This window comes from Hyla sarda, chromosome 1 (assembly GCF_029499605.1).
Source record: "Hyla sarda isolate aHylSar1 chromosome 1, aHylSar1.hap1, whole genome shotgun sequence".
In the NCBI taxonomy this organism is placed as follows: Eukaryota; Metazoa; Chordata; class Amphibia; order Anura; family Hylidae; genus Hyla; species Hyla sarda.
The window spans coordinates 613,488,278-613,513,273 of NC_079189.1; the positions used below are offsets into that span (position 1 = coordinate 613,488,278).

The window sequence follows — 24,996 nt, forward strand, 5'->3', positions numbered from 1 at the left end:
GGGGCCTACCATAACTATATGGAAGCAACTATTAACAGAGGGGCCTACCCAAACTATATGGAAGCAACTATTAACAGCGGGGCCTACCATAACTATATGGAAGCAACTATTAACAGAGGGGCCTACCCAAACTATATGGAAGCAACTATTAACAGAGGGGCCTACCCAAACTATATGGAGGCAACTATTAACAGAGGGGCCTACCCAAACTATATGGAAGCAACTATTAACAGAGGGGCCTACCCAAACTATATGGAAGCAACTATTAACAGAGGGGCCTACCATAACTATATGGAAGCAACTATTAACAGAGGGGCCTACCATAACTATATGGAAGCAACTATTAACAGCGGGGCCTACCATAACTATATGGAAGCAACTATTAACAGAGGGGCCTACCATAACTATATGGAAGCAACTATTAACAGAGGGGCCTACCATAACTATATGGAAGCAACTATTAACAGAGGGGCCTACCCAAACTATATGGAAGCAACTATTAACAGAGGGGCCTACCATAACTATATGGAAGCAACTATTAACAGAGGGGCCTACCCAAACTATATGGAAGCAACTATTAACAGCGGGGCCTACTCAAACTATATGGAAGCAACTATTAACAGAGGGCCCTACCCAAACTATATGGAAGCAACTATTAACAGAGGGGCCTACCCAAACTATATGGAAGCAACTATTAACAGAGGGGCCTACCCAAACTATATGGAAGCAACTATTAACAGAGGGGCCTACCCAAACTATATGGAAGCAACTATTAACAGCGGGGCCTAATCAAACTATATGGAAGCAACTATTAACAGAGGGCCCTACCCAAACTATATGGAAGCAACTATTAACAGAGGGGCCTACCATAACTATATGGAAGCAACTATTAACAGAGGGGCCTACCCAAACTATATGGAAGCAACTATTAACAGAGGGGCCTACCATAACTATATGGAAGCAACTATTAACAGAGGGGCCTACCATAACTATATGGAAGCAACTATTAACAGCGGGGCCTACCATAACTATATGGAAGCAACTATTAACAGAGGGGCCTACCATAACTATATGGAAGCAACTATTAACAGAGGGGCCTACCATAACTATATGGAAGCAACTATTAACAGAGGGGCCTACCCAAACTATATGGAAGCAACTATTAACAGAGGGGCCTACCATAACTATATGGAAGCAACTATTAACAGAGGGGCCTACCCAAACTATATGGAAGCAACTATTAACAGCGGGGCCTACTCAAACTATATGGAAGCAACTATTAACAGAGGGCCCTACCCAAACTATATGGAAGCAACTATTAACAGAGGGGCCTACCCAAACTATATGGAAGCAACTATTAACAGAGGGGCCTACCCAAACTATATGGAAGCAACTATTAACAGAGGGGCCTACCCAAACTATATGGAAGCAACTATTAACAGCGGGGCCTACTCAAACTATATGGAAGCAACTATTAACAGAGGGCCCTACCCAAACTATATGGAAGCAACTATTAACAGAGGGGCCTACCATAACTATATGGAAGCAACTATTAACAGAGGGGCCTACCCAAACTATATGGAAGCAACTATTAACAGAGGGGCCTACCATAACTATATGGAAGCAACTATTAACAGAGGGGCCTACCCAAACTATATGGAAGCAACTATTAACAGCGGGGCCTACCCAAACTATATGGAAGCAACTATTAACAGAGGGGCCTACCATAACTATATGGAAGCAACTATTAACAGAGGGGCCTACCCAAACTATATGGAAGCAACTATTAACAGAGGGGGCTACCCAAACTATATGGAAGCAACTATTAACAGAGGGGCCTACCCAAACTATATGGAAGCAACTATTAACAGCGGGGCCTACCATAACTATATGGAAGCAACTATTAACAGAGGGGCCTACCCAAACTAGATGGAAGCAACTATTAACAGCGGGTCCTACCCAAACTATATGGAAGCAACTATTAACAGAGGGGCCTACCCAAACTATATGGAAGCAACTATTAACAGCGGGGCCTACTCAAACTACATGGAAGCAACTATTAACAGCGGGGCCTACCCAAACTATATGGAAGCAACTATTAACAGAGGGGCCTACCCAAACTATATGGAAGCAACTATTAACAGAGGGGCCTACCATAACTATATGGAAGCAACTATTAACAGAGGGGCCTACCATAACTATATGGAAGCAACTATTAACAGAGGGGCCTAATCAAACTATATGGAAGCAACTATTAACAGAGGGGCCTAATCAAACTATATGGAAGCAACTATTAACAGAGGGGCCTACCATAACTATATGGAAGCAACTATTAACAGAGGGGCCTACCATAACTATATGGAAGCAACTATTAACAGAGGGGCCTACCATAACTATATGGAAGCAACTATTAACAGAGGGGCCTACCATAACTATATGGAAGCAACTATTAACAGAGGGGCCTACCCAAACTATATGGAAGCAACTATTAACAGAGGGGCCTACCCAAACTATATGGAAGCAACTATTAACAGAGGGGCCTACCATAACTATATGGAAGCAACTATTAACAGAGGGGCCTACCATAACTATATGGAAGCAACTATTAACAGCGGGGCCTACTCAAACTATATGGAAGCAACTATTAACAGAGGGGCCTACCCAAACTATATGGAAGCAACTATTAACAGCGGGGCCTACTCAAACTATATGGAAGCAACTATTAACAGAGGGCCCTACCCAAACTATATGGAAGCAACTATTAACAGAGGGGCCTACCCAAACTATATGGAAGCAACTATTAACAGAGGGGCCTACCCAAACTATATGGAAGCAACTATTAACAGAGGGGCCTACCCAAACTATATGGAAGCAACTATTAACAGAGGGGCCTACCCAAACTATATGGAAGCAACTATTAACAGAGGGGCCTACCATAACTATATGGAAGCAACTATTAACAGAGGGGCCTACCATAACTATATGGAAGCAACTATTAACAGAGGGGCCTACCCAAACTATATGGAAGCAACTATTAACAGCGGGGCCTACTCAAACTATATGGAAGCAACTATTAACAGAGGGCCCTACCCAAACTATATGGAAGCAACTATTAACAGAGGGGCCTACCCAAACTATATGGAAGCAACTATTAACAGAGGGGCCTACCCAAACTATATGGAAGCAACTATTAACAGAGGGGCCTACCCAAACTATATGGAAGCAACTATTAACAGAGGGGCCTACCATAACTATATGGAAGCAACTATTAACAGAGGGGCCTACCATAACTATATGGAAGCAACTATTAACAGAGGGGCCTACCCAAACTATATGGAAGCAACTATTAACAGAGGGGCCTACCATAACTATATGGAAGCAACTATTAACAGAGGGGCCTACCATAACTATATGGAAGCAACTATTAACAGAGGGGCCTACCCAAACTATATGGAAGCAACTATTAACAGAGGGGCCTACCCAAACTATATGGAAGCAACTATTAACAGAGGGGCCTACCCAAACTATATGGAAGCAACTATTAACAGAGGGGCCTACCATAACTATATGGAAGCAACTATTAACAGAGGGGCCTACCATAACTATATGGAAGCAACTATTAACAGAGGGGCCTACCCAAACTATATGGAAGCAACTATTAACAGAGGGGCCTACCCAAACTATATGGAAGCAACTATTAACAGAGGGGCCTACCCAAACTATATGGAAGCAACTATTAACAGAGGGGCCTACCATAACTATATGGTAGCAACTATTAACAGAGGGGCCTACCCAAACTATATGGTAGCAACTATTAACAGAGGGGCCTACCATAACTATATGGAAGCAACTATTAACAGAGGGGCCTACCCAAACTATATGGAGTCCCCTATATAGTTATGGTAGGCCCCTCTGTTAATAGTTGCTTCCATATAGTTATGGTAGGCCCCGCTGTTAATAGTTGCTTCCATATAGTTTGGGTAGGCCCCTCTGTTAATAGTTGCTTCCATATAGTTAACAGAGGGGCCTACCCAAACTATATGGAAGCAACTATTAACAGAGGGGCCTACCATAACTATATGGAAGCAACTATTAACAGAGGGGCCTACCCAAACTATATGGAAGCAACTATTAACAGAGGGGCCTACCATAACTATATAGGGGACTCCATATAGTTTGGGTAGGCCTCTCTGTTAATAGTTGCCCCCCATAGTTGTGGTAGGCCTGGGCCCCCTCTCAGAGAGGCCTACAACTATATGGGGGGAACTATTAGCAAAGAGATGGCCTACAACAACTATATGGGCCGAGGCACAACTTGCCACTATATAGTTGTTGTACGCCCCTTTCTGCTGTTATTGTTGCCCCCATATAGTTTAGGCCTCATATCTTTTCCCCAGGCAGCAGGACCCTGCTCAGCTGAGCTGCCTGCCACTGCTATATAGTTCTGCTCCAGGCCCCCCAGCCCTAAGTCACACACACATATATATATATATTTTTTTTTTCCAATAAATTTATGACAGGCTCTAGTGCTGCCGCCTGTGTTCAGGCTCATTTGCCACCGCTGCCACCACTCACCTCTTTGGTAGCCAGCGCACACAGCAGCAGAGCGACTCTCCTCTGCTCCGCCACAGCGCTACTGTGCATGAGGAGCAGGGCGGCGGCTGTATCAATGCGCAGCGGCCGTGCGTGAGGAAGTAGTACCTTCCGCCGGCCCCTACAAATTTAAAGAGACAGCCGGCCCTGGAGGTACCCCTGCTGCATGCATGAATAGACCGCGGCACTGACTGTAAGTAATCAGTTAGGAGTGGTGTCGGGCCCCCAGCGCTCAGTGAGTGACAGTCGCAGTCACTTACTGACAAGCAATAAAAAAAAATTAAAAAGGTCAAGGAACGGTCAGGCCCCCCCTGAAGCTCCGGGCCTCATACAGGTGTATGGGTTGTACCCCCCCTGGTGGAAGCCCTGGGTGTTTGGGTCTCCAGTAGCAGCTCCCCATGGATTATGCCTGTTGGGTCTTCTCCATGAGGAGCAGTGAATATCACAACCATATATCACACTCTTCTCCTACCATGTAAACTATAGTGATGACATCGCTGGATCGGTGACTACGTTCTAAAAGAAAACTTTTATTATCAATTGGGAACAAGTTTGGAGATGCAGAATATGATATATGTATAAATGTCAGATATCCTATGTACATGGTGAATATATAGATGTGTTATCTGCATCATTTACTGCTCTGAATTGGCTTCTCTCCTGTGTGAATTCTAAGATGCCTGAAAAGTGTTGATCTCTGAGTAAAACATTTTCTACAGTCTGAACATGAAAATGGCTTCTCCCCTGTGTGAGTTCTTTGATGTTGAACAAGAATTGATTTCTCTGTAAAACATTTCCCACATTCTGAACATATAAATGGCTTCTCCCCTGTGTGAGTTTTTTGATGTTTAACAAGAGATGATTTCTCACGAAAATATTTTCCACACTCTGCACATGAAAACGGCTTCTCCCCTGTGTGAGTTCTTTGATGTTGAACAAGATTAGATTTTTGAATAAAACATTTTCCACATTCTAGACAAGAAAATGGTTTCCCCCCTGTGTGAGTTCTTTGATGTTTAACAAGATGTGATTTCTCAGTAAAACATTTTCCACATTCTGCACATGAAAATGGCTTCTCCCCTGTGTGAGTTCTTTTATGTTGATGAAGACTTGAACTTTGGGTAAAACATTTTCCACATTCTGAACATGAAAATGGTTTCCCCCCACTGTGAATTCTTTGATGTTTAACAAGATGTGATTTCTCGGTAAAACATTTCCCACATTCTGCACATGAAAATGGCTTCTCCCCTGTGTGAGTTCTTTGATGATGAACAAGATTTGATTTGTAAGTAAAACATTTTCCACATTCTGCACACATAAATGGTTTCTCCCCTGTGTGAGTTCTTTGATGGTTAAAAAGTTTTGATTTCTCTAAAAAACATTTTCCACATTCTGAACATGAAAATAGCTTCTCTCCTGTGTGAGTTCTTTCATGTCTAACAAGATGTGATTTCTGAGTAAAACATTTCCTACATTCTGAGCATGAAAATGGCTTCTCCCCTGTGTGAGTTTTTTGATGATCAATAAGGCTTGATTTCTGAGTAAAACATTTCCCACATTCTGAACATGAAAATGGCTTCTTATTTCGCTTTACAAACTGTAATGGATCAAAAGATAGGCCCTGTATATAAGGATGAGATGACCGATCTTGGCTGTGAAGGGCTGAGGGTGTATCTGGGATAATGGAATGTTCTTCATATGTATCTTGTGTGATATCATCATCTGCTTTATAATCTGAAGATATAAGATTCTCCTCTGATCTCCTGCTACAAGAATCTGTAAAGAAGAATAAAACATTTTATTATTAGTATTAACCCCTAAACAAAAATTTTATCTTTTGAATTTTCATTTTTTCTTCCGTCTCCTCTTGTTTTCCCATCTACAGAGCCGTTTGAGAGCTTGTTTTGTGCGGGACCGATCCTACTTCATTTACTGTGTCATAAAATTATTCGTCAGGCGAATATGATCACGATATTTAATTTGCATATTTTTATTTATGCTTTACTACTTTTTTTTACAGCAATTACAAGAAAAATAGCTGTAAATTTTTTTTATTTCGATTTTTATTTAAGTTTTTCACAATTAACATGAACAGAGGGGGAAAAACAAACAAACCATATACTCTCTTGTTTCTTATTTTTATTTATGATGACCATCTAGACCAATATATTGCCCAGCTCTTTTCCTTTCTTTTGTTCCCCTTGACATAATATATCAGATTCACCCAGGCCTCTATCTTAGGAGTCGCCTCCGATATCCACACTCTAAAGAGTAGTTTCAAGATCAGTTCTACATTATACTAATAGGCCTTCCTTTCTCCAAACTCTCTCCTCTCCAGTCCATCCTTAATGCCGCAGCCAGACTCCTCTTCCTCTCCAGCCGCTACACCGACGCCTCCTCCCTGTGCCAGTCACTACACTGGTTACCAATTCAGTCCAGAATACAGTACAAAATCCTCAGTCTCACACACAAAGCTCTCCACAATGCTGCACCTCCCTACATCTCCTCCCTCATCTCTGTCTACCATCCTACACGTTCTCTCTGCTCCTCCCTACATCTCCTCTCTCATCTCTGTCTACCATCCTACACGTTCTCTCTGCTCCTCCCTACATCTCCTCTCTCATCTCTGTCTACCATCCTACATGTTCTCTCAGCACCTCCCTACATCTCCTCTCTCATCTCTGTCTACCATCCTATACATGATCACTGCACCTCCCTACATCTCCTCTCTCATCTCTGTCTACCATCCTACACGTTCTCTCTGCCCCTCCCTACATCTCCTCTCTCATCTCTGTCTACCATCCTACACGTTCTCTCTGCACCTCCCTACATCTCCTCCCTCATCTCTGTCTACCATCCTACACGTTCTCTCTGCTCCTCCCTACATCTCCTCTCTCATCTCTGTCTACCATCCTACACGTTCTCTCTGCTCCTCCCTACATCTCCTCTCTCATCTCTGTCTACCATCCTACATGTTCTCTCAGCACCTCCCTACATCTCCTCTCTCATCTCTGTCTACCATCCTATACATGATCACTGCACCTCCCTACATCTCCTCTCTCATCTCTGTCTACCATCCTACACGTTCTCTCTGCCCCTCCCTACATCTCCTCTCTCATCTCTGTCTACCATCCAACACATTCTCTCTGCCCCTCCCTACATCTTCTCTCTCATCTCTGTCTACCATCCTACACATTCTCTCTGCCCCTCCCTACATCTCCTCTCTCATCTCTGTCTACCATCCTACACGTTCTCTCTGCACCTCTCTACATCTCCTCTCTCATCTCTGTCTACCATCCTACACGTTCTCTCTGCACCTCCCTACATCTCCTCTCTCATCTCTGTCTACCATCCTACACGTTCTCTCTGCACCTCCCTACATCTCCTCTCTCATCTCTGTCTACCATCCTACACGTTTTCTCTGCACCTCCCTACATCTCCTCTCTCATCTGTCTACCATCCTACACGTTCTCTCTGCTCCTCCCTACATCTCCTCTCTCATCTCTGTCTACCATCCTACACGTTCTCTCTGCACCTCCCTACATCTCCTCCCTCATCTCTGTCTACCATCCTATACGTTCTCTCTGCACCTCCCAACATCTCCTCTCTCATCTCTGTCTACCATCCTACACGTTTTCTCTGCACCTCCCTACATCTCCTCTCTCATCTCTGTCTACCATCCTACACGTTCTCTCTGCTCCTCCCTACATCTCCTCTCTCATCTCTGTCTACCATCCTACACGTTCTCTCTGCACCTCCCTACATCTCCTCTCTCATCTCTGTCTACCATCCTACACGTTCTCTCTGCCCCTCCCTACATCTCCTCTCTCATCTCTGTCTACCATCCTACACGTTCTCTCTGCACCTCCCTACATCTCCTCTCTCATCTCTGTCTACCATCCTACACATTCTCTCTGCTCCTCCCTACATCTCCTCTCTCATCTCTGTCTACCATCCTACACGTTCTCTCTGCACCTCCCTACATCTCCTCCCTCATCTCTGTCTACCATCCTATACGTTCTCTCTGCACCTCCCAACATCTCCTCTCTCATCTCTGTCTACCATCCTACACGTTTTCTCTGCACCTCCCTACATCTCCTCTCTCATCTCTGTCTACCATCCTACACGTTCTCTCTGCTCCTCCCTACATCTCCTCTCTCATCTCTGTCTACCATCCTACACGTTCTCTCTGCACCTCCCTACATCTCCTCTCTCATCTCTGTCTACCATCCTACACGTTCTCTCTGCCCCTCCCTACATCTCCTCTCTCATCTCTGTCTACCATCCTACACGTTCTCTCTGCACCTCCCTACATCTCCTCTCTCATCTCTGTCTACCATCCTACACATTCTCTCTGCCCCTCCCTACATCTCCTCCCTCATCTCTGTCTACCATCCTACACGTTCTCTCTGCCCCTCCCTACATCTCCTCTCTCATCTCTGTCTACCATCCTACACGTTCTCTCTGCACCTCCCTACATCTCCTCTCTCATCTCTGTCTACCATCCTACACATTCTCTCAGCACCTCCCTACATCTCCTCTCTCATCTCTGTCTACCATCCTACACATTCTCTCCGCACCTCCCTACATCTCCTCCCTCATCTCTGTCTACCATCCTACACGTTCTCTCTGCACCTCCCTACATCTCCTCTCTCATCTCTGTCTACCATCCTACACGTTCTCTCTGCACCTCCCTACATCTCCTCCCTCATCTCTGTCTACCATCCTATATATGCTCTCTGCACCTCCCTACATCTCCTCTCTCATCTCTGTCTACCATCCTACACGTTCTCTCTGCACCTCCCTACATCTCCTCTGTCATCCCTGTCTACCATCCTACACGTTCTCTCCGCACCTTCCTTCATCTCCTCTGTCATCTCTGTCTACCATCCTACACGTTCTCTCTGCCCCTCCCTACATCTCCTCCCTCATCTCTGTCTACCATCCTATACATGATCTCTGCACCTCCCTAATCTCCTCTCTCATCTCTGTCTACCATCCTACACGTTGTCTCTGCCCCTCCCTACATCTCCTCTCTCATCTCTGTCTACCATCCTACACGTTCTCTCTGCACCTCCCTACATCTCCTCTCTCATCTCTGTCTACCATCCTACACGTTCTCTCCGCAACTCCCTACATCTCCTCCCTCATCTCTGTCTACCATCCTATACATGATCTCTGCACCTCCCTACATCTCCTCTGTCATCTCTGTCTACCATCCTACACGTTCTCTCTGCACCTCCCTACATCTCCTCTGTCATCTCTGTCTACCATCCTACACGTTCTCTCTGCCCCTCCCTACATCTCCTCCCTCATCTCTGTCTACCATCCTACACGTTCTCTCCGCACCTCCCTACATCTCCTCTCATCTCTGTCTACCATCCTACACGTTCTCTCTGCACCTCCCTACATCTCCTCTCTCATCTCTGTCTACCATCCTATACATGATCTCTGCACCTCCCTACATCTCCTCTCTCATCTCTGTCTACCATCCTACACGTTCTCTCTGCACCTCCCTACATCTCCTCTCTCATCTCTGTCTACCATCCTACATGTTCTCTCCGATCTGCTAATGATCTCACACTAACATCTTCTATAATCCGAACTTCTCACTCCCGTCTCCAAGACTTCACTCGTGCTGCATCGGTTCTCTGGAATGCTATCCCTCAATCCCTCAGACTCAACAACAACATCCATAGTTTCAAACGTGGCCTAAAAACACATCTCTTCAGACAGGCCTATAACAGTCTCTAATTGGCCTCAACCTACCCCCAACATATCTTCAACATATCCTCAACATATCCCCAACATATCCTCAACATATCCCCCAACATATCCCCAACATCCTCAACATATCCCAAACATATCCCCAACATATCCTCATCACATCCCCAACATATCCCCAGCATATCCCCAACATATCCTCAGCATATCCCCAACATATCCCCAACATATCCTCATCACATCCCCAACATATCCTCAACATATCCCCAACATCCTCAACATATCCCAAACATATCCCCAACATATCCTCATCACATCCTCAACATATCCTCAGCATATCCCCAACATATCCTCAACATATCCCCAACATATCCCCATCACATCCCCAACATATCCTCATCACATCCCCAACATATCCTCAACATATCCCCAACATATCCCCAACATATCCCCAACATATCCCCAACATCCTCAACATATCCCCAACATCCTCAACATATCCCCAACATCCTCAACATATCCCCAACATATCCCCAACATATCCTCATCACATCCCCAACATATCCCCAACATATCCCCAACATATCCTCAGCATATCCCCAACATATCCCCAACATATCCCCAACATATCCTCATCACATCCCCAACATATCCCCAACATATCCTCATCACATCCCCAACATATCCTCAACATATCCCCAACATCCTCAACATATCCCAAACATATCCCCAACATATCCTCATCACATCCCCAACATATCCCCAACATCCTCAACATATCCTCAGCATATCCCCAACATATCCCCAACATATCCCCATCACATCCCCAACATATCCTCATCACATCCCCAACATATCCTCAACATATCCCCAACATATCCCCAACATATCCCCAACATCCTCAACATATCCCCAACATCCTCAACATATCCCCAACATCCTCAACATATCCCCAACATATCTCCAACATATCCCCAACATCCTCAACATATCCCCAACATATCTCCAACATATCCCCAACATATCCTCAACATATCCTCAACATATCCCCAACATATCCCCAACATATCCCCAACATATCCCCAACATCCTCAACATATCCCCAACATATCCCCAACATCCTCAACATATCCCCAACATCCTCAACATATCCCCAACATCCTCAACATATCCCCAACATATCCCCAACATATCCTCATCACATCCCCAACATATCCCCAACATATCCCCAACATATCCTCAGCATATCCCCAACATATCCCCAACATATCCCCAACATATCCTCATCACATCCCCAACATATCCTCAACATATCCCCAACATCCTCAACATATCCCAAACATATCCCCAACATATCCTCATCACATCCCCAACATATCCCCAACATCCTCAACATATCCTCAGCATATCCCCAACATATCCCCAACATATCCCCATCACATCCCCAACATATCCTCATCACATCCCCAACATATCCTCAACATATCCCCAACATATCCCCAACATATCCCCAACATATCCCCAACATCCTCAACATATCCCCAACATCCTCAACATATCCCCAACATCCTCAACATATCCCCAACATATCTCCAACATATCCCCAACATCCTCAACATATCCCCAACATATCTCCAACATATCCCCAACATATCCTCAACATATCCTCAACATATCCCCAACATATCCCCAACATATCCCCAACATCCTCAACATATCCCCAACATATCCCCAACATCCTCAACATATCCCCAACATCCTCAACATATCCCCAACATCCTCAACATATCCCCAACATATCTCCAACATATCCCCAACATATCCTCAACATATCCCCAACATATCTCCAACATATCCCCAACATATCCCCAACATATCCTCAACATATCCTCAACATATCCTCAACATATCCCCAACATATCCCCAACATATCCCCAACATCCTCAACATATCCCCAACATCCTCAACATATCCCCAACATATCCCCAACATATCCCCAACATTCCCCCAACATATCCCCACACCTCTTGTTTGAATAGTTATTGTGTAATATTATGTCTGATACTTGTCTTTGTTTGTACCCCATAATTGTAAGCGCTGCGGAATCTGTAGGCGCTATATATATAAATAAATAAATAAAAATAAAAATAATTTCATATTTTTACTTTATCTCCCAAAATAGCATGTTCTATCGTAGGGGGGACCTCCACTCCTGTTCTAGGTTAAATTTATACAAATATCTTTCCCCAATATTCTTGCGTAAACCTACATGACCATATTGGGGTCTATTTACTAAGAGTGGAGTGTAGGTTTCTTTGTGGGTTTTGATTTCCGACCGGTATTTTTACAAGGTATTTACTAAGGTTTCCCTATGTTTTTCTTTATTTACACCTGCTCTGATCTGTCAGGTTTTCCTCAGCTCAAATCCACCACATTTTCTGTGGAAACCTTAGTAAATATGTTGGGATTTTTCTAAACTGTCGGGGACACGCCCCTTTTGTTGGGACCACGCCCACTTTTCCTGTGGTCACACCCTCTTTTCGGGTTTTTCATGTAAAATGGAGGGTTTTGGGTTTTTTTGGGTCGCAAATTGTGTCGCACGTGGAACGTGCGACACAATTTGGGCACAAAACCCGGCAAAAGAGAGTCGGGATCACGTTCGTAAATAAACCTCATTATATGTATAAAATCTGCGTTGTGGGCAAGCTGCATTTCCATTATCACCCTATTTGTGTAGGTCCCGTGGGGCCAAATACAACTTCAATAATGTCTTAAAGGGGTACTCCGCTGCTCAGCATTTGCAACAAACTGTTCCGTACGCTGAAGCCGGGAGCTTGTGACGTCATAGCCCTGCCCCCTCATGCTGTCACACCCCGTCCCTTCAATGCAAGTCTATGGGAGGGGGCGTGACAGTAGTCACGCCCCCTCCCACAGACTTGCATTGAAGGGGTGGGGTGTGACGGCATGAGGGGCTAAGACGTCAAAAGCTCCCGGCGCAGGCTCCAGCGCTCCAGTTTGTTCCAAATGCTGAGCGGCGGAGTACCCCTTTAAATTGGGCAAGTCTATTTTCTCTATTTATCGAGATAAGATTTATATTTTTAAAAAGAGTCTGACAAAATCCCTGATCCTTTTCCCTCACATCCTTATTCCATCTTGCCTCCACCATATACAAATTTCTACTATTCACTTTGTACAACATTTTAAAAATTTATGATAGGGAATAAGATGTCACGGAGCGGAGTACCCCTTTCATGCATGGGCTGTCCCTTATCGCCATCGGCATAAAGCAAGGGCGCCAAGGGGCAGCCCTGCCTAGCTCCTCTACTCATTTCAAAACTCTCCATTAATTCACCATGGAATCTTATTCTTGCCCTCGGTTTCTGATAAAACAACTTAATCCAGTCCACATACCTCTGGTCAAAGCCAAACGCCCGAGGCACCCACCATAAGAACCTCCATTCCATCCTGTCAAAGGCTTTGGTACAAGGAATTAGCTAGGAATTAGCAAGGAATTAGCTAATACACATTTTTATTATTGGAGGGGGTTTATTTACTGTCATGTCTGTATTGGCCTGTGTTCACACACCGCTATTGGTTGGATTGTGTGTGAGCAGTTTTATGTTCCCTGGTCAGGGAATAGTTAATAGCCCTTTGCTTGCTAGCCAATAGCTCCTAGAGTTTCTATTTAAAGTCAGCCCCGTCTAGCCTCTGGGCTGGTGATACTTCATTTTATCCTGACATCCTGCATGGAGCTCTTGGTGAAACACTCTTTGTTTGAGCTTTTAATCTACTATCTCTGTTTTAGCATGCACTTTGTATTTTCTGGTTTTAGCTTAGTAGATTTTAGGTTGTAGATCTTAGTCGGTTTTAGGATTTGTATGTTCATTTGCTATGTGTCTGTTCACACTGTTTTCTCTTGTATCCGTTTATATGAAGTTCTGTGTTTTATATTTCTGTTTTCCTACTGGGCCAGCATCCTGTCCACACTGGTGAGTGTGCCCCTGGCAAGTAGTCTATTTGGATTTATTATTAATGGCTACTCCTTAAGTGGAGTGGAGTGTCCAGTTTGTGTGTCAAGTGTGAACAGTGTCCTATGTTGCATCCATGTTACCATTCATGGGGACTCCCTGTCTACTGGAGGGGTTTTGAGGGATTGTGATTAATCCTGTCTTGTGTTCAGTGTGAACAGTGTTCTATAATATACCGTTGTATCCGTTTTTCTGATTTGTAACTTGGCAACCCTGTTACCTATCCATGGGGACTCAGTGTCTACTGGAAGTGTTCGGAGGGATTGCGATTATTCCTGATTAGCGATAGATCCCGTTTACCTGTCCGTGGAGACTCAGAGAGTAATGTTATTTCTATATCTACCGGAGGTTTTTCTAGGGGATTAAGCTTGTTCCTGTTTTGTTCTGGAGTATGTTCAGATTTATCCGTTTTCCTGTCTGGTGTTTTGAACTCTATATGTTTATTAGTTCTTTATTCAGATCTTTGGAGTTCTGTTCATGACCGCTTATCTTTAGTGTCCTCTGTTCATGTCCGCTGATATAGTGTACTCTGTACTAACTCTCTAATCTGTGTCCTCTGAACTATATCTGTAATGGAGTTCTTTGTTCCTGTTATGTTTCTGGTTTGTGACCGACTATTTATTGTATGTGTTTTTAGGCCCCTACACTTTAGTTCAGGGAGGGACCGGCGCCCAGTTGTCGATCCACCGTTTAGGGTGGATGGAAAAGTAGGCAGGGAGAGCGGTTTTAGGTTCAGTTAAGGGCTCACTCTCCCTGTCCCCTGGATGGTCCCTGACATTTACATTTTTATTCCTTGTGTGGGACTTGTAAGAGTAGTTATTCGATTGCTCATACAGATGAATGCAGTAAATGTGTACTGTATTGATTGATTACATCTGGGCTCCATTAATAGGAGTTTCAAAAGTTTTTTCCTTTTTTTTTTTTTATATATACGATGTGTCCAAAAATCTGCAGTTTTGGCATTTGACTTTTTCATGTTTAGGCTGTTGACCGAAGGGCATCCAAACATTATATTTAATAGTTTGGACAATTCCTTACTTGGAGATACCACATATGTTTATTATTATTATTATTTTGTAAAATGGGAAAAGAAGGGTGATTTTATTTGTCTTATTAGGGGAGGGGCTTTTATATAATTTTGAAAATATATATATATTTTTTTATTCCCCATAGAGGACTTCTATAAGCAATCATTAGATTGTATTCACTGTACAATGCTATACCTATTGTACAGCATTATACAGCGGGATCAGCTTTCCACTGATACAGCCTAGCCCTGTCAGATCATTGGATCATCGATCTGGCCGGTAAGGGGACCATTTTAGCTTATGGGACCCCCAAGATCACTTTGCAGGGGTCTGAAGAGCTAACCAACATCTGCAATTTAAAGGAGAACTCTGGGATATAATTTTTTTTTTAAACATTCCCAGAATGCCAGCAAATAACACAATAAGACTGAACTCTGCTGCTCCCCGGATGCCTCCAGTATCCCGCTTCCTTCTTGTGGTAAATTAATCACACTGCGGCTCAGCTAGTTGCCAGCCACAGCAATGTCTGGCCTCGGCCTGTGGTCGGCTGAGCTGCAGTGTGACGTACTTGGCCCTGGCATAAGGGGAAGCAGGGCAGATACAATACACCCACAGGTGGCAATGGGTATTGCAGAAATAGTTGTAGGAGCCTAGGTGGTTGGTGGTTGAGGCACAAGAAGCTCAACATGAGGCAGACAGAACTGTAGCAAATAAATAGCCAGGGCCCAGCAGGGAAAAGGATAATTAGCAGGTGGCCAGGGAAACGTAATGCTGGTTGTTAATAATAGTTGAGGTGTTACTGTCTGCTAAACAGAAAGTAGTGGAGCGGGGGAAGGGAGAGAACCATAGTTATGTCACTACATCCATCCTTTCAAAGACTCTTCTGTTATCTGGTATATGTCTCCATGTTGTGTATTGTGTTATCTGGTATATGTCTCCATGTTGTGTATTGTGTTATCTGGTATATGTTTCCATGTTGTGTATAGTGTTACCTGGTATATGTCTCCATGTTGTGTATTGTGTTATCTGGTATATATCTCCATGTTGTGTATTGTGTTATCTGGTATATGTCTCCATGTTGTGTATTGTATTATCTGGTATATGTCTCCATGTTGTGTATTGTGTTATCTGGTATATGTCTCCATGTTGTGTATTGTGTTATCTGGTATATGTCTCCATGTTGTGTATTGTATTATCTGGTATATGTCTCCATGTTGTGTATTGTGTTATCTGGTATATGTCTCCATGTTGTGTATTGTGTTATCTGGTATATGTCTCCATGTTGTGTATTGTGTTATCTGGTATATGTCTCCATGTTGTGTATTGTATTATCTGGTATATATGTCTCCATGTTGTGTATTGTGTTATCTGGTATATATCTCCATGTTGTGTATTGTGTTATCTGGTATATGTCTGTATGTTGTGTATTGTGTTATCTGGTATATGTCTCCATGTTGTGTATTGTGTTATCTGGTATATATGTCTCCATGTTGTGTATTGTGTTATCTGGTATATATGTCTCCATGTTGTGTATTGTGTTATCTGGTATATGTCTCCATGTTGTGTATTGTGTTATCTGGTATATGTCTATATGTTGTGTATTGTGTTATCTGGTATATATGTCTCCATGTTGTGTATTGTATTATCTGGTATATGTCTCCATGTTGTGTATTGTGTTATCTGGTATATGTCTATATGTTGTGTATTGTGTTATCTGGTATATGTCTCCATGTTGTGTATTGTGTTATCTGGTATATATCTCCATGTTGTGTATTGTGGTATCTGGTATATGTCTCCATGTTGTGTATTGTGTTAACTGGTATATGTCTCCATGTTGTGTATTGTGTTATCTGGTATATGTCTCCATGTTGTGTATTGTGTTATCTGGTATATGTCTCCATGTTGTGTATTGTGTTATCTGGTATATGTCTCCATGTTGTGTATTGTGTTATCTGGTATATGTCTCCATGTTGTGTATTGTGTTATCTGGTATATGTCTCCATGTTGTGTATTGTGTTATCTGGTATATATGTTTCCATGTTGTGTATTGTGTTATCTGGTATATGTCTCCATGTTGTGTATTGTGTTATCTGGTATATGTCTCCATGTTGTGTATTGTGATATCTGGTATATGTCTCCATGTTGTGTATTGTGTTATCTGGTATATGTCTCCATGTCGTGTATTGTGTTATCTGGTATATGTCTCCATGTTGTGTATTGTGTTATCTGGTATATGTCTCCATGTTGTGTATTGTGTTATCTGGTATATGTCTCCATGTTGTGTATTGTGTTATCTGGTATATGTCTCCATGTTGTGTATTGTGTTATCTGGTATATGTCTCCATGTTGTGTATTGTGTTATCTGGTATATATGTCTCCATGTTGTGTAAAGTGTTATCTGGTATATGTCTCCATGTTGTGTATTGTGTTATCTGGTATATGTCTCCATGTTGTGTATTGTGTTATCTGGTATATGTCTCCATGTTGTGTATTGTGTTATCTGGTATGTGTCTCCATGTTGTGTATTGTGTTATCTGGTATATATGTCTCCATGTTGTGTATTGTGTTATCTGGTATATATCTCCATGTTGTGTATTGAGTTATCTGGTATATGTCTCCATGTTGTGTATTGTGTTATCTGGTATATATCTCCATGTTGTGTATTGTGTTATCTGGTATATGTCTCCATGTTGTGTATCGTGTTATCTGGTATATGTCCCCATGTTGTCTATTGTGTTATCTGGTATATATGTCTCCATGTTGTGTATTGTGTTATCTGGTATATGTCTCCATGTTGTGTATTGTGTTATCTGGTATATGTCTCCATGTTGTGTATTGTGTTATCTGGTATATGTCTCCATGTTGTGTATTATGTTATCTGGTATATATGTCTCCATGTTGTGTATTGTGTTATCTGGTATATGTCTCCATGTTGTGTATTGTGTTATCTGGTATATGTCTCCATGTTGTGTATTGTGTTAACCGGTATATGTCTCCATGTTGTGTATTGTGTTATCTGGTATATGTCTCCATGTTGTGTATTATGTTATCTGGTATATGTCTCCATGTTGTGTGTAGTGTTATCTGGTATATGTCTCCATGTTGTGTATTGTGTTATCTGGTATATGTCTCCATGTTGTGTGTAGTGTTATCCGGTATATATGTCTCCATGTTGTGTGTAGTGTTATCTGGTATATGTCTCCATGTTGTGTATTGTGTTATCTGGTATATGTCTCCATGTTGTGTATTGTGTTATCTGGTATATGTCTCCATGTTGTGTGTAGTGTTATCTGGTATATGTCTCCATGTTGTGTATCCTGTTATCTGGTATATATGTCTCCATGTTGTGTATTGTGTTATCTGGTATATGTCTCCATGTTGTGTATTGTGTTATCTGGTATATGTCTCCATGTTGTGTATTATGTTATCTGGTATATATCTCCATGTTGTGTATTGTGTTATCTGGTATATGTCTCCATGTTGTGTATTATGTTATCTGGTATATATCTCCATGTTGTGTATTGTGTTATCTGGTATATGTCTCCATGTTGTGTATTGTGTTATCTGGTATATGTCTCCATGTTGTGTATTGTGTTATCTGGTATATGTCTCCATGTAGTGTATTGTGTTATCTGGTATATATCTCCATGTTGTGTATTGTGTTATCTGGTATATGTCTCCATGTTGTGTATTGTGTTATCTGGTATATGTCTCCATGTTGTGTATTGTGTTATCTGGTATATGTCTCCATGTTGTGTATTGTGTTATCTGGTATATATGTCTCCATGTTGTGTATTGTGTTATCTGGTATATGTCTCCATGTTGTGTATTGTGTTATCTGGTATATGTCTCCATGTGGTGTATTGTGTTATCTGATATATGTCTCCATGTAGTGTATTGTGTTATCTGGTATATATCTCCATGTTGTGTATTGTGTTATCTGGTATATGTCTCCATGTTGTGTATTGTGTTATCTGGTATATATGTCTCCATGTAGTGTATTGTGTTATCTGGTATATGTCCCCATGTTGTGTATTATGTTATCTGGTATATGTCTCCATGTTGTGTATTGTGTTATCTGGTATATGTCTCCATGTTGTGTATTGTGTTATCTGGTATATGTCTCCATGTTGTGTATTGTGTTATCTGGTATATGTCTCCATGTTGTCTATTGTGTTATCTGGTATATGTCTCCATGTTGTGTATTGTGTTATCTGGTATATGTCTCCATGTTGTGTATTGTGTTATCTGGTATATGTCCCCATGTTGTGTATTATTTTATCTGGTATATGTCTCCATGTTGTGTATTGTGTTATCTGGTATATGTCTCCATGTTGTGTATTGTTTTATCTGGTATATGTCTCCATGTTGTGTATTGTGTTATCTGGTATATGTCTCCATGTTGTGTATTGTGTTATCTGGTATATGTCTCCATGTTGTGTATTGTGTTATCTGGTATATGTCTCCATGTTGTGTATTGTGTTATCTGGTATATGTCTCCATGTTGTCTATTGTGTTATCTGGTATATGTCTCCATGTTGTGTATTGTGTTATCTGGAATATGTCTCCATGTTGTGTATAGTGTTATCTGGTACATGTCTCCATGTTGTGTATTGTGTTATCTGGTATATGTCTCCATGTTGTGTATCCTGTTATCTGGTATATGTCTCCATGTTGTGTATTGTGTTATCTGGTATATGTCTCCATGTTGTGTATCGTGTTATCTGGTATATGTCTCCATGTTGTGTATTGTGTTATCTGGTATATGTCTCCATGTTGTGTATTGTGTTATCTGGTATATGTCTCCATGTTGTGTATTGTGTTATCTGGTACATGTCTCCATGTTGTGTATTGTGTTATCTGGTATATGTCTCCATGTTGTGTATCGTGTTATCAGGTATATGTCTCCATGTTGTGTATCGTGTTATCTGGTATATGTCTCCATGTTGTGTATTGTATTATCTGGTATATGTCTCCATGTTGTGTATTGTGTTATCTGGTATATGTCTCCATGTTGTGTATTGTGTTATCTGGTATATGTCTCCATGTTGTGTATTGTGTTATCTGGTATATGTCTCCATGTTGTGTATTGTGTTATCTGGTATATGTCTCCATGTTGTGTATCGTGTTATCTGGTATATGTCTCCATGTTGTGTATTGTATTATCTGGTATATGTCTCCATGTTGTGTATTGTGTTATCTGGTATATGTCTCTATGTTGTGTATTGTGTTATCTGGTATATGTCCCCATGTTGTGTATTGTGTTATCTGGTATATGTCTCCATGTTGTGTATTGTGTTATCTGGTATATGTCTCCATTTTGTGTATTGTGTTATTTGGTATATGTCTCCATGTTGTGTACACATAGGTATATGTCTTGTACATATTCCAGCTGTAGTATCAAATTTGTTTGCATTTAGGCCGAATGGAGAAAGAGACAGGACAAAGAGATTTATAGAATTATACACAATTATTACAGAAAGAGAATCTGTGACTTTTCTCTATATTTAGTTGGACAGTTACCTGTAGGAATGTCCTCCTTATACTGCTCATCACCGCTCATATCTGTCTCTTCTTCTTCCTTTATGTGCTTAGCATTAATATAGATAAGATCTTTCCCTGTAGTAATGTCCTCCATATTCTGCTCATCAAGAGGACAGGGACACCTCTCTGGTGCTGTTCTCTTACTGGATCTGACTGTAGGGAACACATACAGAGACTGAATTCATTCTTTACACACAAATAATGAGAGGACGTGTGTATATAGTCATGTCTATTACCTGGTGATGTGAGGGGCTGCTGATCCTCCATCATCACCTGATCCTTGTACTGATCCTTGTGTCCTTCTACATACTCCCACTCCTCCATGGAGAAATAGACCGCCACGTCCTGACACCTTATAGGAACCTGAGACACAATGATACAGTCATCACCCCGACCCCTCCAGTGGTGTTACTGTATAATGTCCCAGCATTCCCAGCAGGGTCACCTCTCCAGTCATCACCAGACCCCTCCATTACTGTATAATGTCCCAGCAGTGTCACCTCTCCAGTCATCACCAGACCCCTCCATTACTGTATAATGTCCCAGCAGTGTCACCTCTCCAGTCATCACCAGACCCCTCCATTACTGTATAATGTCCCTGCAGTGTCACCTCTCCAGTCATCACCAGACCCCTCCATTACTGTATAATGTCCCAGCAGTGTCACCTCCCCAGTCATCACCAGACCCCTCCATTACTGTATAATGTCCCAGCATTCCCAGCAGTGTCACCTCTCCAGTCATCACCAGACCCCTCCATTACTGTATAATGTCCCAGTAGTGTCACCTCTCCAGTCATTACCAGACCCCTCCATTACTGTATAATGTCCCAGCAGTGTCACCTCTCCAGTCATCACCAGACCCCTCCATTACTGTATAATGTCCCAGCAGTGTCACCTCTCCAGTCATCACCAGACCCCTCCATTACTGTATAATGTCCCAGCAGTGTCACCTCTCCAGTCATCACCAGACCCCTCCATTACTGTATAATGTCCCAGCAGTGTCACCTCTCCAGTCATCACCAGACCCCTCCATTACTGTATAATGTCCCAGCAGTGTGACCTCTCCAGTCATCACCAGACCCCTCCATTACTGTATAATGTCCCAGCAGTGTCACCTCTCCAGTCATCACCAGACCCCTCCATTACTGTATAATGTCCCAGCATTCCCAGCAGTGTCACCTCTCCAGTCATCACCAGACCCCTCCATTACTGTATAATGTCCCAGCATTCCCAGCAGTGTCACCTCTCCAGTCATCACCAGACCCCTCCATTACTGTATAATGTCCCTGCAGTGTCACCTCTCCAGTCATCACCAGACCCCTCCATTACTGTATAATGTCCCAGCAGTGTCACCTCTCCAGTCATCACCAGACCCCTCTATTACTATATAATGTCCCAGCAGTGTCACCTCTCCAGTCATCACCAGACCCCTCCATTACTGTATAATGTCCCAGCAGTGTCCCCTCTCCAGTCATCACCAGACCCCTCCATTACTGTATAATGTCCCAGCATTCCCAGCAGTGTCACCTCTCCAGTCATCACCAGACCCCTCCATTACTGTATAATGTTCCAGCAGTGTCACCTCTCCAGTCATCACCAGACCCCTCCATTACTGTATAATGTCCCAGCAGTGTCACCTCTCCAGTCATCACCAGACCCCTCCATTACTGTATAATGTCCCAGCATTCCCAGCAGTGTCACCTCTCCAGTCATCACCAGACCCCTCCATTACTGTATAATGTCCCAGCAGTGTCACCTCTCCAGTCATCACCAGACCCCTCCACTACTGTATAATGTCCCAGCAGTGTCACCTCTCCAGTCATCCCCAGACCCCTCCATTACTGTATAATGTCCCAGCAGTGTCACCTCTCCAGTCATCACCAGACCCCTCCATTACTGTATAATGTCCCAGCAGTGTCACCTCTCCAGTCATCACCAGACCCCTCCATTACTGTATAATGTCCCAGCAGTGTCACCTCTCCAGTCATCACCAGACCCCTCCATTACTGTATAATGTCCCAGCAGTGTCACTTCTCCAGTCATCACCAGACCCCTCCATTACTGTATAATGTCCCAGCAGTGTCACCTCTCCAGTTATCACCAGACCCCTCCATTACTGTATAATGTCCCAGCATTCCCAGCAGCGTCACCTCTCCAGTCATCACCAGTCCCCTCCATTACTGTATAATGTCCCAGCAGTGTCACCTCTCTAGTCATCCCCAGACCCCTCCATTACTGTATAATGTCCCAGCAGTGTCACCTCTCCAGTCATCACCAGACCCCTCCATTACTGTATAATGTCCCAGTATTCCAAGCATTGTCACCTCTCCAGTCATCACCAGACCCCTCCATTACTGTATAATGTCCCAGAATTCCCAGCAGTGTCACCTCTCCAGTCATCACCAGACCCCTCCATTACTGTATAATGTCCCAGCAGTGTCACCTCTCCAGTCATCACCAGACCCCTCCATTACTGTATAATGTCCCAGCAGTGTCACCTCTCCAGTCATCACCAGACCCCTCCATTACTGTATAATGTCCCAGCAGGGTCACCTCTCCAGTCATCACCAGACCCCTCCATTACTGTATAATGTCCCAGCAGTGTCACCTCTCCAGTCCTCACCACGCCCCCTCAATTACTGTATAATGTCCCAGCAGTGTCACCTTTTCAGTCATCACCAGACCCCTCCATTACTGTATAATGTCCCAGCAGTGTCACCTCTCCAGTCATCACCAGACCCCTCCATTACTGTATAATGTCCGGGCAGTGTCACCTCTCCAGTCATCACCAGACCCCTCTATTACTGTATAATGTCCCAGCAGTGTCACCTCTCCAGTCATCACCAGACCCCTCCATTACTGTATAATGTCCCAGCAGTGTCACCTCTCCAGTCATCACCAGACCCCTCCATTACTGTATAATGTCCCAGCAGTGTCACCTCTCCAGTCATCACCAGACCCCTCCATTACTGTATAATGTCCCAGCAGTGTCATCTCTCCAGTCATCACCAGACCCCTCCATTACTGTATAATGTCCCAGCAGTGTCACCTCTCCAGTCATCACCAGACCCCTCCATTACTGTATAATGTCCCAGCAGTGTCACCTCTCCAGTCATCACCAGACCCCTCCATTACTGTATAATGTCCCAGCAGTGTCACCTCTCCAGTCATCACCAGACCCCTCCATTACTGTATAATGTCCCAGCAGTGTCACTTCTCCAGTCATCACCAGACCCCTCCATTACTGTATAATGTCCCAGCAGTGTCACCTCTCCAGTTATCACCAGACCCCTCCATTACTGTATAATGTCCCAGCATTCCCAGCAGCGTCACCTCTCCAGTCATCACCAGTCCCCTCCATTACTGTATAATGTCCCAGCAGTGTCACCTCTCTAGTCATCACCAGACCCCTCCATTACTGTATAATGTCCCAGCAGTGTCACCTCTCCAGTCATCACCAGACCCCTCCATTACTGTATAATGTCCCAGCAGTGTCACCTCTCCAGTCATCACCAGACCCCTCCATTACTGTATAATGTCCCAGCAGTGTCACCTCTCCAGTCATCACCAGACCCCTCCATTACTGTATAATGTCCCAGCATTCCCAGCAGTGTCACCTCTCCAGTCATCACCAGACCCCTCCATTACTGTATAATGTCCCAGCAGTGTCACCTCTCCAGTTATCACCAGACCCCTCCATTACTGTATAATGTCCCAGCAGTGTCACCTCTCCAGTCATCACCAGACCCCTCCATTACTGTATAATGTCCCAGCAGTGTCACCTCTCCAGTCATCACCAGACCCCTCCATTACTGTATAATGTCCCAGCAGTGTCACCTCTCCAGTCATCACCAGACCCCTCCATTACTGTATAATGTCCCAGCAGTGTCACCTCTCCAGTCATCACCAGACCCCTCCATTACTGTATAATGTCCCAGCAGTGTCACCTCTCCAGTCATCACCAGACCCCTCCATTACTGTATAATGTCCCAGCAGTGTCACCTCTCCAGTCATCACCAGACCCCTCCATTACTGTATAATGTCCCAGCAGTGTCACCTCTCCAGTCATCACCAGACCCC

General features: G+C 43.4%; 1 protein-coding gene across 1 annotated transcript in view; it reads right to left on the bottom strand.

Annotated features, from left to right (window-relative positions):
- The window catches only part of LOC130307908 (oocyte zinc finger protein XlCOF7.1-like), a 131,473-nt gene that overhangs the window by 48,186 nt on the left and 58,291 nt on the right, over positions 1-24,996 (bottom strand). The window contains exon 5 of the mRNA XM_056552208.1: positions 5,228-6,369. Within this exon, the coding sequence (XP_056408183.1) occupies positions 5,228-6,369 (1,142 nt within the window). The remainder of the gene's footprint in view (positions 1-5,227; positions 6,370-24,996) is intronic.